General features: G+C 44.2%; 1 protein-coding gene and 1 pseudogene across 3 annotated transcripts in view; one reads left to right on the top strand and one right to left on the bottom strand.

Moving 5' to 3' along the window:
• Positions 1-16,213, bottom strand: part of LOC137348190 (F-box/LRR-repeat protein 20) — a 146,204-nt gene that overhangs the window by 84,594 nt on the left and 45,397 nt on the right. For all 3 annotated transcript variants that reach the window (XM_068013521.1, XM_068013523.1, XM_068013522.1), the window contains exon 2: positions 8,357-8,418. In XM_068013521.1, the coding sequence (XP_067869622.1) occupies positions 8,357-8,418 (62 nt within the window). The remainder of the gene's footprint in view (positions 1-8,356; positions 8,419-16,213) is intronic.
• On the top strand, positions 1,800-1,931 carry LOC137348273 (U2 spliceosomal RNA; annotated as a pseudogene).

The following is a 16,213-nucleotide window of genomic DNA, read 5'->3' as shown; positions in this document are numbered from 1 at the left end:
GCAAGATGGACTTGGGAGTATGGACTTGTTGATGTTCGTTTCTTAACTCTCAGAGGTATGTATTTTGTATTAATCATAGATTGGATGTGGGCCTCACTGGTAAAGTCAGCATTTATTGCCCATCCTTAATTGCCCTTGAGGTAGTGCCTTGTTAGGCCATTTCAGAGGGCAGTTAAGAGTCAACCACATTGACGTTAGTCTGGAGTCGCATATAGGCCAGACCGGGTAAGGAGGGCAGATTTCCTGCCCTAAAGGATATTAGTAAACCAGATGGGTTTTTATAACTATCTGGTAGTTTCATGGTCACTGTTATGGAGACTAGCTTATTATTCCAGATTTATTTAATTGAATTTAAATTGCCCAGCTGCTAGGGGTGAGATTTAATGATCTCCAGATCACTAGTCCAGGCCTCTGGATTACTAGGCCCATAGCATAATCATTATGCTACTGTCCCCATTGTTTGCTCAGCACTTAACAGACAGCACAGCTGTGAACAGTATTTGAAAGTCGGGGAATCATGAGCTTGCCAGACTATGACACAAGATTCCACTTGCATCGAAACTTATGCTCAAACTTATTTATAAAATGGCACGTTTAAGATCAAAGCTACTATGCCTGCACAGTGTACATTCCATGCCGCCTACAATACAATAGTCTTCAATTATAAAAATACTTCTTGGTACTTTTCCACAGACTAAGTGCTAAAAAAATTACATTGTTTCCTGAGTATTTTAATCATCATTTGGTGTTCAATTCAATCCTGTTTCCTGCCCAAATTATTTTTGGCAGCTAGCAAAATAAAGCACAAGGAAAGCTTTAGAAATAAATTCCACAAACAGATCGGATGGTGACTCTTTAAATGCCCAGATTCTGGTGTTTCCTAGCACTGCTTCCCCAGAACAAAATACAAGTTTTAAATAAATATTTTCCATGCTTCTTTTCACTTTAACAATAAAGCCGTAAAGTGCTGTACCTTCCTACTCGTTTCCTTATATTCCCACTGAATCATGATCACATTGCACCTCCCATTTTACCATTTTTCTAAAATAAGTGACTTCTGTAACTGCACTCACTTTAAGTCAGTCAAAGTTGCCTTCATCCAAAAAGAAATTCTTTCTATAAGTATCTCATCATGCACCAAAGTCCTTCACACATACTTGACTATTATTTAGTTAAATTCAGCAGCCCTTCTATGCATAACAAATAGTGAACTCCTCTAAGAATGAGGACTAATTAATTGGTATCTGGTGGTGGTGGTGTAGACAGAAATGTTGAGAGAACTCCCTGCTGTTTTTTGAATAGTGCCATGGAATCTTTGTTATCTCAACCACTAGAAATGGCAGATAGAACCTCAGTTCACCATAAAGTGTCAACCAAAGAACTAAAACAAACAATCTCAGCAGCCTGCACGAGTGTCAGCCTAAACAAGATTAGATTAGATTAGAGATACAGCACTGAAACAGGCCCTTCTGCCCACCGAGTCTGTGCCGAACATCAACCACCCATTTATACTAATCCTACACTAATCCCATATTCCTACCAAACATCCCCACCTGTCCCTACATTCCCTACCACCTACCTATACTAGTGACAATTTATAATGGCCAATTTACCTATCAACCTGCAAGTCTTTGGCATATGGGAGGAAACCGGAGCACCCAGAGGAAACCCACGCAGACACAGGGAGAACTTGCAAACTCCGAACCCGGGTCGCTGGAGCTGAGGGGCTACGGTGCTAACCACTGCGCCACTGTGCCGCCCCTCAAGATCCTCAAGAGAACTCGCAACCTGGTGAACCCTTTGCTTCTCGGCATTTTGGCTAAGATCAAGTGTAGTATCTGTTTTTAATCAGTGCTTACTTGGCAGAGAAGAGACCATGATCATTGCCTTTTGATCCTGGGTAGGCTTTGAGTAAAATGGCTATAACCAATCTTCGAGCTTCAGGCCAGGGAGTGCGGAACACCGTTCGGGTGGTTGTGAAGGACAAGGAAGGAGATGCACCGGTCGATCGCACCTTCATCAAGAAAATCCTCACCGATTTCAAGCTACGGACATCTTCTGCCTACAGGATTTCCCCAGCAGTGGATACTTCGACGTGACGTTCCGGAACGTGGCGGGATGCATCAAGTTCCTGACGGCGTTCAAGGAGAAAGGGGACCGGGCGCCACTGTTGATCCTCACAGCGAAGCCACTCTTCACGCTTCCGTCACAATGGGACCGGGTGGTGAGGATTCACCTCTACAACCCCCATGTTCCGGTGGTGGATGTACTCACCTTTCTCACCAGGTACATCGAGGTGGCCGGCAGCAGCACTGATGTCAAGGACCCCTTTGGGATTTGGACCAGCAAGCAGCAGGTCAAGGTGACCTTGAAGGTCAATGCCAGTGGAGCCATTATCCACCCTCCCTCCAGCTTCGCTATCGGGGGAAGTCGAGGCTTCTTGGTCTACGCTGGGCAGCCCAGAGTTTGCCGCACCTGTAGAAAATCTGGTCACGTGGCAGCAAACTGCAGCACGGTTGTTTGCAAGAACTGCAAGGAGGAAGGCCATCAGACCAAGGACTGTAAGCAGACTAAGTGTTGCAACTTGTGCGGTGCGGCAGGCCACCTCTACAAAACCTGCCCCAAACGCTGTCTCAGTTATGCTCAGGCGGCAAGATCCAAGGGAAGGCCAGGAGAAGTTTCGACGAAGGTGTGCGGTGCTCGAAAGGACACAAGCAACCTTCTCCGCAGTGAGGAACTTCAACCTGAGGAGGAGAAGAAAGGGGAGGCAGCTGAAACCAGCGACCCAGCACCTACCCTGCACCTGGAAACCCCTCCTCCACAGACAGAATCAATGGAGGAGGAGGCAGCAGATGGACAAACAGGTCAGTGGCAAGTGGTACAAAGGAAAACCACTAAGAAAAAACCTCCAAAAGCAGAACAGGCCACCACCCAAACCAGTGGCAAGAGGAGGCTACCTTCTAAGACAGACTGCAACAGCTCCTCTTCGCTGGACGGGGAAATGCTGGAACGACGGCCCCTTAAAAAGAGGCGGCAGAACTCCAAGGAGCTGGAAGATAAAGCATCCCAGCCCCCGGGCACTGGAAGCTGTGATAGGCCCGGCGTGCCCCAACCCCAAAGCACCAGACCAAACGACACGCCAGCGCATCCCAGCTCCGGGACACCGAGAGCAAAGACACGTCTGGTGCACCTCAGCTCCGGAAAGCTGGGAGAAGTGATGTTTTCAAGGAGGAACAGAGGGAAGCAGCAGAGGACAACCCAATCCTTGCTGCCTACAAGACCCCCCCCCCCCTGATGTCACCCCAGCTGAACAAACCCTGCATGAAAAACCAGGATGGGTTCCTGAGCCCAACTAATGTGAAACAGCTTGCGCACGCTATGGGTATGCAGGAACATCCCGAAGGCCTGGGACTAGCAAGGACAAATGGTATGGGAAGCAACAACCAACTTTTAAAAAATGGGTGCAAGGATTGCTTCCATTAATGTGAGTAGCATTAAATCCACTACGCGATGTGTTTCAACCTTGGATTATCTCGCCAAGGTCAAAGCCGACCTATTGTTTCTGCAGGAGTGTGGCAAGTGGTACAAAACTACCTAGTCAGTGGTCGCGATGGTGGTCCCACGGGCCATCGATCTGGTCAAGGAGTAATGATTGCCGTTCCTCCGGCCTGAGTATTCTGCTGCGGGGAGGTAACTTCATCTCCGAAGTTAAGGAGGTGGTGGGCGGTCGCCTCCTCGTAGCAGACGTAATGTACAACGACGCTCCGCTCCGGTTGATCAACGTGTACGCCCCGGTTCAATGCAGCGAGCGGCTGACCGTCTTCCAGCAGCTCATCTTGGGCGGTGACTTCAACTGCATCATCGATGCAACTGGACAATCCGGCAGAGAAGACATCAAACTGGACGCTACGTCCAGAGTCCTAATAGAAACAGTTAAAGATGTCAAACTGCACGACGTCTTCAGCAAACCTGCAGACGGAGCGCAGCGCAGATACACATGGTCAAAATCGGACGGGACTGTCCATTCCAGGATTGACTTCCTGTTTGTGTCCCGCGCTGTCACGGTCGGATCCACCGATGTCAAGCCAGTGTTCTTCTCCGACCACTGCCTCTTACTGGCCGACTGTCAATTACAGAACGACCAGCAGGCTGGCAGGGGGGACATGGCAGCTCAATGCTACACTGCTAACCCCGGAGAACGTTGAGGAACTCAAAAGGGATTACAAGGGTTGGAGGACCGTGAAACCCCTCTTTGAGTCTCCAGTTCACTGGTGGGAAGCAATCAAGGAGATCAAGAGGTTCTTTATCCACAAAGGTGTTCAGAGGGCGAGAGAGAGACAGAGGGAAATGTCCCGATTCCAGAAAAGTATGCAAAATCTGCTCCGGCTGCAGTCGATGGGGGTCAAGGTCAAGGAGGACCTCCAAGAGGTGAAGAGCCAGCAGGGCTCGCTCTTTGCCACAGAGGCATCCAAGATCATCTTCCAGTCCAGAGTCCGCTCCATTGAGCAGGATGAGACGTGCTCGCGTTACTTCTTCCAAAAAGTACGCACAGAGAGCTCTGTTATCAGCAGCCTGAAGGAAGAGGATGGCTCGGTAACGTCTTCACAGTCCGACATATTAAGAATCAGCAAATCCTTTTATGCTGGGCTGTATGACGCGAAGCCCACAAACAGCAGAGCCTCCAAGTCCTTCCTGTCATCTATCACAGAGGTCCTAGATGACAGCATGAGGGAGAGATTGGACAAGCCACTAACCCTGGACGAGCTGACAAAGGCCGTCGAGTCCTTCGAGACGAGTAAAACTCCCGGAAGCGATGGCTTACCGGTCGAGTTGTACTCGGCCCTGTGGGACTGGGTCAGCCCGGACCTGCTGGAGGTATACAAGAGTATGCTCCTGGCTGGCAGCATGTCAGAATCCATGAGGAAAGGCATCATCACCCTCATCGACAAGCGGAAGGGGGAGAGGGCAGAAATCAGAAATTGGCGGCCCATCTCACTGCTTAACGTTGACTACAAGATTCTGTCCAAAGTCACAGCCAGTCGAGTCAAGTCTGCTCTGGAGTTGGTGATCCACCCTGATCAGACCTGTACTGTACCCGGCAGGAAGATCTCTGATAGTCTCCCGCTACTCAGAGATATGATCGCTTACGTACGGGACAGGAGGGTGGACACCTGCCTCATCAGCCTGGACCAGGAGAAGGCTTTTGACAGGATATCGCACACCTACATGATGGACGTTCTTTCCAAAATGGGGTTTGGGGAGGGAATCTGCAATTGGATCAAATTGCTCTACACAAACATCAATAGCGCAGTCTCAATCAATGGGTGGGAATCGGAAAGTTTCCCGATCCAATCTGGAGTCAGACAGGGCTGTCCTCTCTCCCCAGTCTTGTTTGTTTGCTGTATTGAACCCTTTGCTGAGTCTATTAGGATGGATGCGAGCATAAGAGGGGTGACAATCCCAGACAGTGGAGGCACTTGGGTTAAAACCTCCCTGTACATGGATGACGTCGCCGTCTTCTGCTCGGATCCGTTGTCCGTGCGCAGACTGATGAGCACCTGCGACCAGTTCGAATTGGCCTCGGGAGCCAAAGTTAACCACGGCAAGAGCGAGGCCATGTTCTTTGGGAACTGGGCTGACCGATCCTTTGTCCCCTTCACCGTCAGGTCAGACTACCTGAAGGTGCTGGGGATATGGTTCGGAAGGGCCGGGGCGTGCACCAAAACCTGGGAGGAGCGAGTAGCCAAGGTACAACAAAAGTTGAGCATGTGGGGGCAGCGATCTCTCTCCATTGTGGGTAAGAATCTGGTCATCAGGTGCGAGGCGCTCAAGCTGTACGTGGCACAGGTCTGGCCCTTACCCCACTCCTGCGCTGTGACGGTCACCCAAGCCATTTTCCGCTTCATCTGGGGATCCAAAATGGACCGGGTCCGGAGGGACACGATGTTCAAACCTCTGGATAAGGGCGGGAAAAAAATGTACCCAACGTTGCCCTAATCCTGATGACCACCTTCGTGTGTGGTTGCATCAAGCTGTGTGTAGACCTCCAGTACGCAAACTCCAAGTGTCACTACGTGCTGAGGTTCTATCTGTCCCCGGTGTTGCGAAGGATGGGCCTGGTCACATTGCCACGGAACGTTCTATCCAACTGGACCGTGCCGTACCACCTATCCTTCGTGGAGCAGTTTCTGCGGGAAAACACCTTTGACCACCGATCCATCAGGCAGTGGTCTGCACGAAATGTCCTCAAGGCCCTACGGGAAAAGGAGATGGTGGATCCTGTCGGATGGTTCCCCGAGCAGACCGCCAGAGTCATTTGGCGGAATGCCTCATCACCAGAACTTTCAAACAAGCACCAAGATGTAGCTTGGCTGGTGGTGAGAAGAGCCCTCCCCGTCAGATCCTTCCTGCACGCCCGAAGTCTCGCCCCTCCGCACAATGCCCCCGAGGTGGCTGAGGTGGGGGAAGAGACGGTTGCCCACCTCCTCCTGGAATGTGTCTTTGCAAAGCAGGTGTGGAAAGAGATGCAGCGGTTTTTGTCACGATTCATCCCAAGCAGCTCTGTAACACAGGAGTCTGTGCTCTACGGGCTGTTCCCAGGGACGTACACTGAGACAAACATCAACTGCTGCTGGAGGACTATCAATTCGGTGAAAGATGCCCTTTGGTCTGCCCGAAACTTGCTGGTCTTCCAGCGCAAAGAGTTGTCCACAACCGAATGTTGCAGACTGGCACATTCCAAGGTCCAGGACTACATGCTGAGGGATGCACTAAAGCTTGGGGCAGCCACAGCAAAGGTTCAATGGGGAAAGACCACTGTGTAAGGTCCCCCCGCCAAGCTGAACTGAGGGGCTGAATCCATGGAAAACCCCTGGAACTGTATCGGGAAAATTTTGTCTGCTGTAAAATGTAAAAATGTATCTGGCACAACAATGAAATGGAAGGTTATGAGGCAACACATTATTGTATTGAAGGAAACGGACCTCCTTTGCACTGTTTGTAATTTTTGACTTGGTGCTGTTTGAAACTGTTTGGTAATGTATTTTTTTTAAAAATACATATTTTTATGAATAAAGTATATTTTGGAAATTTAAAAAAACCTGGACAAAACAAAAAAGCAGTGTCGAAACAGTTTTTTTTGTAGATCTCAAATCATTACTTTGGACGAAACTTTTGCTGAAGAACCTGCAGGTCTCCTGAAATAACAACTTCCTTGCGATTGTTGCATCAAAAGGTGGAAAATAACCAGAAATTAAGCTGTTTTAAAATGGTATTAAACTGTAGTACAGAAATGGTCATAAAAAAGGGGAATAAAGCATTGAGTCAATTGCTTCAGCATCCAAGCAGGAGAATCTTAAACAAAAGGAATTTAAATTCAATTTGGGGTCTCAAAAGTCATCTGGATTCACCCATCCTTATGTGGTTAGGTTTAGTCAGTTTTTGACCACAAAGATTCATCTTCACTGCAATGGAAGAGAATGAGTGGGATAGTGTTACAGACATAACCCTACACCTTAGAAACCCCCTGCCCTTTGGTCAGTCACACAGCAACATTAATGGTAAATACACAAAGGTAAATTGCAATGTAGAGACGTAACGAAAAATCATTGTTGGTGACAGTTCAGCAAAATGGCACAGCTGGGTACTATCCTCGGGACATGCCGAGGTGATGGGTGGAATATTTTTAGCCACTTTGTAGGTAAAGGTCAAGCTAGTCACATTGCAAGTTTTGAAAGAGCAGCATCAGAAGACACTGATGTCAGGAGATGGGTCTGTTGAGAAATGACATAAGCCTGAGAGAGTCTTAACTATCTATCTTATTGGTTTAAGGATAATTAAATTGTAAAAAGGACAAATCATATTATTTACAACGGGCACCAAATGCAAATGGTTGGTGACCTGCAGTTAAGTCAACTTAATATTTACCTTGCAATCCAGCCCTAGACCATTGGTGTTTAGCAGCATCAAATGTATAGGTGAGGGCTTTTGAAGAACACTTGTTGTCTGTTGCTATTTTAAATTTCAATTACTCCTACTTCTTAGCAGCCCCTTAAAACATTTTGTACAATACAATGAAGAAATTTGTCAAACTTCCCAAATTATCTTAAGATACAGCCTTCTGGAAGTGGGGAATTATGGAAAAGCAACTATCTATTTTTACATCACAGTTTAAACTTTAGAAGGTTTTTCTTCCGATTTCTACTTTTTAAGAAGTATGCTAATAGCATTTCAACATAATAGATTTGTACATGCGCCAAATTCAACCATTTAAGATTTTTCAATAGTACTTAAATCTACAACCTCCATGAGAACAGAAAGAGGTTCCTTAGTGAGCTTTGATTTGTGTTATTCTTACCGGAGCAGCAGTTCCTTTGGGAGTTTCTTGTTGATCACAGCTTCATCGTTGTTCGAGAACATCTAGAAAACACAGGGTTAGTGTTAGAATATGCCAGGAGCAAAATAAAATTTAAACCAACAACGAGAATGGAAATGAACACGGAGATTCCATTCCCTAAGTAGCAACAGTGTGGATGGGGAGCATGAATTGATAGTGACCATTTAAAAAAAGGGTCATTCAGTCGTCCCGTAGGCATCAGAACCAGCAGCAGTCAAGCACTGGCACTACCATGCGAATGGCAAACTTGAATCATTACCTCATCCATCCTTGATCAAGATTAGAAGAGGAAAAATTGCTAAAAAAAAAATTCAACTATTGCACACAAACAGAAAATATGTAGCTCAGCAGTAGGAAAGTTTAGGAGTAATCCTGGCTTTCTGTATTCCAAAGTCTCATCTGGGCTATCTTATTTGTCAGTTGAAAAAAAAAATTAAGTGCATATCTTATCTCCTAATCCTGACACTTGCAGTGCAGGAATGACACACACAAGGAGAGGCAATGTATGAAGCACAAGGATTTAATATTTTTGACACATAAAATGGTTAAATACAATACCAGAGCACAATAGGTCCCATTCCACTCCCCAGGTACAGTGCAGTGCCAGTCACAACAGTCAGCCCATTTCTGTAGGGCATTCTGATAGGAAATGAGAAAAAAAAATACATTGCTGCTATATCTTCCTGGTTAGTCTTCCAAGTCGGCAAGCCCAGCTGAGAGCTAGGACCTTCATACCTCTCAACCAAAAAACGGCCATCTCAAATATCATTCAGAAAAAAAACTAGATTACAACTGAACAAGTAAGGATCCTTTCATTGGTAATTTTTGCTCAGTATTTATTCAATCAATAATCAGCAGTTAGCAAACAGCTATCATTAAAACAACAAGCGGGAAGGGGGGCCAATGGCACCATTCAAAATATTTGAGAATTATTTTGGTTGCTTTATTTTGTCAGCAATCTGACAGCAAATATGAAGGTGATAGCAGCAACTCACATTCAAACACTGAATACACAAATATACAAAATGCATAATTCATGAGAAAAAAAACTAAATTAGCCGAATGTCACTTTTTCAGTTTTTGAAATCTCTCCAACGTTTCACTTCAAATACTGAGGTCTTCTCACAGCTATTAGTTATCCTACATGAGCAGACTCAATAGCAGACTGCAACATCCAAATTGCTCGAGTGTCATGCTACGCATGTGGACTACAACTCCCAAAATGCTACTTTTGGCTGCTTTCCTCCTTCCGTGAACTCTATTTTGAGCCAGAAGAGTGGGCCTGTACAATATATCGAGGCTTGTTTTGTGACAACTCACAGAGCCTGGACATTCATTAAATGTGCTAGGACATGCGTTTTGTAAGCTCCACCTCCTTCCCCCACCAACAAAACAGAACTGACATCACTGAAACCTCAAAGCCATTGTTAGGACCAGTGGATTACATGTGGCGTAACAGGGAACCTGTCACAACTCATGAGAAAAAAATATGTATATTAATATCTATAAGATGCATCTGTACAATGCACCTGCTGTTTACAGCACTACAGTACTGGTAAAGTAACTTATGAACAATGTGCACATTAAATACCTTTTATGCATATGAAAACCCACAACTGTGCAGGGATTCAAAAATAAATAAATCTGTTTCTCTCAGCAGGAGATATGCATGCATACATACATACATACCAAGTGCAGGACAGGTACACACCCAGAAAAACACAGCAGGGAGGTGAAGAAAGTTTGAATAGTGTTACTTTGGCCATTCTTGCATATCTCTCAATGCATCTGAGCGGAGAGCAGGCAAGACCGAGGGCTGCAAACAGGTTGCTAATACCTCTCAAATCCCAGTTGGTGTGTGGCCACAAAGGATTAAGAGGGAGGAGGAAGAAAAGCCGAGCCAGCAATGCCCACATCCCATGAACAAAAAAAAGTATTTCACACTTTAAATAAAATAATATATCTGGGTTATTGGTCAAGTACAAGTTTGTATAGAAAGCAATGGCTCTGGCATTTAATGATTAGAGAAATTACTCTAGAGTATTGAGGGTTTTACTTTTCCAATCCCTCCCCATTTCAATTTTTTTTTCATTCTTTCCATTTTCTTCTACTGGAATATTTCCTTTTGCTCTTGACCTAAAAATAGAAAGACCACTGACCTCAGAACAGTGGAATTGTTGACTCCTGCAGTGAAAGTGGTTTCAATTATAAAATCTGTTGGAGTAGTGACATCAGATTAACAGCTCACTGGTGTGCTGCAGATTATAACAGACAGGCACACTTTGCACATTCATACTGCTAAAATCCTACAAAGTCATTTATATTTCAGTCCATTGTTAACAAAGTAGAAAATCATTCTTTTCTTCAAACGTTGGACAAATCTTCCCAAACTAGCCATCATGCTTGTCTAGTTCCCCCTCTATTACAGACCCCACAACACCATGACTTTTCCAGGATTCAAGCAGCCCAACATGCATTAGCCACTCCCAGTGCCTGGATGTTAAATCTATTTCCTGTAGCCAGTCAGCAATCACATTCAGCAAGGCTCCCAGAGTCCAAAGCAAAAGACAAAACGTAAAAGCAGCTGGTGGTACTTCAAATATCTAACTGCCATTACCTTGGAGTTGCAGGGTTAATAAGGCTATGATACCACCCTCTGGTGCCATGCAGAATGCAGAACTACCTCCAAAAAAAAAAGCGTGTTTCTCCTCATCTCCACCAAGTTGTTCAAAGCAACTGAACTGGACCAGTCAGCTGCTGCCAGACACTATGTATAGTAAATAAAAACAAGAAATGCTGGAACCACTCAGCAGGTCTGGCAGCATCTGTGGAAAGAGAAGCAGAGTTAACGTTTCGGGTCAGTGACCCTTCTTTGGGTTCCGAAGAAGGGTCACTGATCCGAAACATTAACTCTGCTTCTCTTTCCACAGATGCTGCCAGACCTGCTGAGTGGTTCCAGCATTTCTTGTTTTTATTTCAGATTTCCAGAATCCGCAGTATTTTGCTTTTATTACTATGTATAGTAACGTTGCTTGACTGAAGATAGTGATCTTCCTGCCAGTGGACTGAACTAACTAGAAGATACAGATTTGACATAATTGGAAAAGGAACCGGGGGGTGGGGCTAGGATGAGAACATTTTTTACTTAAGGAATTACGATCTGGAATGCATTGCCCGAAAAAGGTGGTGGAAGCACATTCAACAGTAACTTCTGATAGGAATTGGATAAATACCTGAAAATAAAACTTGCAGGGCCATGAGGTACAGGGGACTAATTGGATGGCTTTCAAAAAACAAGCACTGGCACGATGAGGTGAATGGCCTCTTTCAGTGGTGCATGATTCTATAGCTCAATTAACGTCTGCCTGAAACAAGCCTTGTAGATAACATCAGAGAGGCCCCATCAATGGCATACTGTGTGCACCAGGCTTCCAATCACCTCCAAAGAGAATCTGCATCTTGCTGCTCTTGATTTCTAACTCTGAACTTTCAGCCCAAGTCAGAAGCTTGATTTGTCCTGGTTCCTTCAATATTATATGTCAGCTATGCTGCATTGCTTTTCCACTAATTTAAATAGACAAAAATTCCATATAACAAAGTTGCTAAAATCTGACCCTTAGCCGAGGCAGCTCCTGTTTCAGAACCCATTCTCCATCAATATAAGTAACGAGATCAAGCTCCCAATTGCCCCTCAACTGAGCTCACAGACAACCTGATCAGAAACTGCAACCTTCCTCATCTGGATGGCTGAGTTTCAGAGTGGACAGCATTTAATCATATTTACATTGAACCAGAAGGGAAGCGCAACTGATTTTTTTTTTTATTCATTCATGGGATTTAAGCATCGCTGGCAAGGCCAGCATTTGTTGCCCATTCATAATTGCCCTTGAGAAGTTGGTGGTGAGCCGGCTTTTTGAACCGCTGCAGTCCATGTGGTGTAGGTACACCCACTGTGCTATTAGAAAGGGAGTTCCAGGATTTTGACCCAGCAGTGAAGCAATGACAATATGTTTCTAAGTCAGGATGGTGTATGGCTTGGAGCGGACCTTGGTGGTGTTCTCACGTGTCTGCTGCCTTTGTCCTTCTAGGTGGAAGAGGTCAAGAGTTTGGAAGGTGTTGTCGAAGGAGCCTTGGTGAGTTGCTGCAGTGCATCTGGTAGATGGTACACACTGCTGCCACTGTGTGTCGGTGGTGAAGAGAGTGAAGGTTGAAGGTGTTGGATGGGTGCCAATCAAGCAGGCTGCTTTGTCCTGATGGTGTCGAGCTTCTTGAGTGTTGCTGGAGTTGCACTCATCCAGGCAAGTGGGGAATATTCCATCACACCCCTGACTTGTGCCTTGTGGACAGGCTTTGGGGAATCAGGAAGCGAGTTACTCGCCACAGAATTCCCAGCCCCTGACCTGCTCTTGTAGCTACAGCATTTATATGCCTGGTCAATAGTAACCCCAGGATGTTAATGGTGGGAGATTCAGCGATTGTAATGCCATTGAATATCAAGGGGAAATGGTTAGATTCTCTCTTGCTGGAGATGGTTATTGCCTAGCACTTGTGTGTCACGTACATTACTTGCTATTTATCAGGCCAAGCCTGAATGTTGTCCAGGTCATGCTGCGTGTTAAAAATATTTTTGCAAAAGACTATATTGAAAGAGGAAAAACATTTCTGTGCATGCTACAGCAAAATATGCAAAAGCCCAGATACCTAGGCAATTTCAGTCTGTAAGCTTCTACTCACCCCAAAAGTTCACCCATTACATAAAACAGGACACTAGGAAATCAAATACCATATTTTAAACACCCCAGGAAACATCAGTTTTCAATGAATGGTACAATGTAGTAACCAACAATTAATGTTTTTAAGAAACCATTAGTTGAGGATTTTTTTTTTTAAAAAAGGTAAACATCTGGCTAATGGCTCATCCATATCTGTGGCAAACAGATTATTGTAAGAAGCAAGTTAGCGTGGTGTTGCACACTTCTTGTATGGTAGCTCAGATCTGCATTCGATCAGCTTTGCAAACTTAACTAAAGTGGCAGGCAGACTGATTAAGATCTGACCTAGAAATAAACATTTTATCATACACAGGAAGAGATCAGTACTACCCTGTTTTTCTTATATAAAGATACACACACACAAAATCCAATTCAGAAAGAGGGGCATACTGCACATGCATTGATCGTGGCGTTGGCTTTTTTAATGATCAAGTAACCCAGATAGAGACTAAGGCTATAGTACAGCATAGCACAAAGAGTAACAATGGAGAGGATATAAACCAAAAATAACTGGGTAACACAAAATGTTGGGTTTTAGAAGCTTGTAGAAGTAAGATAGAGGTGTGAAAAGCATGACAGGAGTAGAACCCCATCTTTTCACGAACTGCAAAATTCTTGCATTATATCTTTCACGTACAAAATATTGGATTAGCTTTTATATTGTAAATTTTTTAAAACTCTGCTAGCTGTCTTTTGAAAAGATTTACATGGTCTATGAAGAAAGTGCAGTTGATAGTGAAGAAGAAAGCAATGGACTGGTCAGGTGGGCAGAAAAGTGGCGAATGGAATTCGATCTAGAGAAGTGTGAGGCAATGCATTTGGGAAGGGCAAACAAGGCAAGGGAATACATTAAAAAAAAAATTATGGGGTACTGAGAAGTGTGGAGAACAGTGGGACCTTGGAGTGCATGTCCATAGATCCCTGAAGGTAGCAGAACAGGTGGTTAAGAAGGCATACAGCATACTTTCTTCTATTAGCTTAGGCACAGCATGCTTATGCTGGAACTGTACAAAAACAGTAGTTAGGCCACAGCTAGAGTACTAGTAGAGTTCTGGTGACTGCATTATAGGAAGGATATGATCGCATTGGTGAGAGTACAGAGTGAATTTACAAGGATGTTGCTAAAACTGGAATATCTGAGCTATTAAAGATTGGATGGTGGGGCCATCACCTTTGTAAGAGGAGCTTGATGGTAGATTTGAGGCGTATAAATTTTTTTTTTTAAATGGGGCCTAGGTAGGTCCTTCCTATCTACTCTATTTCCCTTAGCAGAAAGGTCAGTAAGATCAATAAGTAATTGGTAGAAGGATTAGAGAAGAGTTGAGGACAATTTCTTTCATCCAGAGGGTGGTAGGAGTCTGGAACTCATTGTTTGAAAAGGGTGGTAGAGGCAAAAATCCTCATCACACTTAAAAAGTGCCATAACCTTAAAGGCTACAGACCAAGAGCTGGAAAGTGGAATTCGGCTGGCATAGACACAATGGGCCAAATTGCCTCTTATATACCGTAAATTTCTGTGGTTCGATAAAGTACATGAATCTGTCCAGAGATAGCTATGGTTTTTATTTGCAGGGGTAAAGGAAAGGATACAACCAGTCTGTTGATAGTGCGCTACTGGTCACCAAGAAGTTCATTGCATTTGCAGCTCTTCATATTTTTCAGACAATAATATGTGAGTTTGTGGCCTCATATTGTTGCCAAGCTACAAGTCAAATAAAAAAAAATCAGAACAGAAGTCTACCTGAATGCTAAAACTGATTAAGATGATTGTGGCAATGACAGCGAGACAGCACCCACATTACTTTCTTCAGTATTTCAGTTAAGTGACTTTGAAAAAGGATGCCAAGAATTGGGACACAGTATTATCTTCAAGTCACTTTAAAGCATTGTTAGTCGAGCACTGTAAAGCTGATTATCTGCTTTCTTGGGCATTTTTAGTATCTTGTAAATAAAGTTGGTCATTCATTTTAGCTTAAAACAATTCAGCCACACTATGGTGTATTTTGCTTTTCACAGTTGACAAGAATGTCTGATGTGCAGTCCACGTGAAATAACTTGGCAAAACAGTGAACAAGCTTGTGGCTGATTACTCTCATTCATGATTCAAGTTTCAAAACATATGTGGCAGAGATCTGTTTATGAATTTTGCTACGAACATAAACAACTTGAATTGGGAGAAAGTCTGAACAATAACAGAGTTTCATAGATCCAAGGGAGAACTATTTAAAAGTGTAAGGAGTCTTGATTTCAACAGTGTTAATAATTTGTATAGTCTTTACATTTGAGGAAAGCAGAAAACACTGATCAGTGATCTGTCAGCAACTGGTCCTGTAAGCTTTTCAAACTGTATTTATACAGCGTCTGATTGAGGTCAGACTCTTATTGAAGTCCAAGTTGTCTGCCGCTATTAAATAGCTCAAATTATGTATTCCAAGTTGCTACCAACCTAACACAGATCCATCTCAGATTGTGGGGTCATGCTAGTGTCAAGGGAACGATGCTATTACAAACCTGCAGCAGAGGCATCATCAAGATCGCTGTTCCGATCAACAAGTTCGTCCCCATCAGCTATTGCATTTTCTCTTCCGCCTCCCCCATTACCAGACAGTTTCCTCAACAATTTTAAATTTTGGTGAGTTTGATGCATCGTCAAACATGGAGCACATAAAAAAAGCATTTCAAAGCACTCAGATTGTATAAGCATATATTTGTACAAAGAATGTGGAGGTGCTTAGCTGGACAAACTGACTAGCTCCATTCAGTCTACACTGATGGATTAGGTTGCTGAGCCTAGCTTAAAGCGCAGGTCGCTGTACAAATAAGGCATTAGCTTCCAAGCCCTGAACTAATACTAAATGTAAAAGCTGTTTTGTATTGAGGACTCATGTCACTGAACACCACCAATGCTAGTGAATTCTTCACTTTGCCAATTGCTCCAATGGTGATTAGTTTGCACTTTTGCAAATTACTGTTGTCCATGTTTTGTTTTAAATGCAAAATCTACTGATAGATATATTAGTGGAAATATTACTCATCAACATACAAT

This window comes from Heterodontus francisci, chromosome 33 (assembly GCF_036365525.1).
Source record: "Heterodontus francisci isolate sHetFra1 chromosome 33, sHetFra1.hap1, whole genome shotgun sequence".
In the NCBI taxonomy this organism is placed as follows: domain Eukaryota; kingdom Metazoa; phylum Chordata; class Chondrichthyes; order Heterodontiformes; family Heterodontidae; genus Heterodontus; species Heterodontus francisci.
The sequence above is the reverse complement of the archived record's forward strand: the minus strand, read 5'-3'. Positions and strand labels throughout refer to the sequence as shown.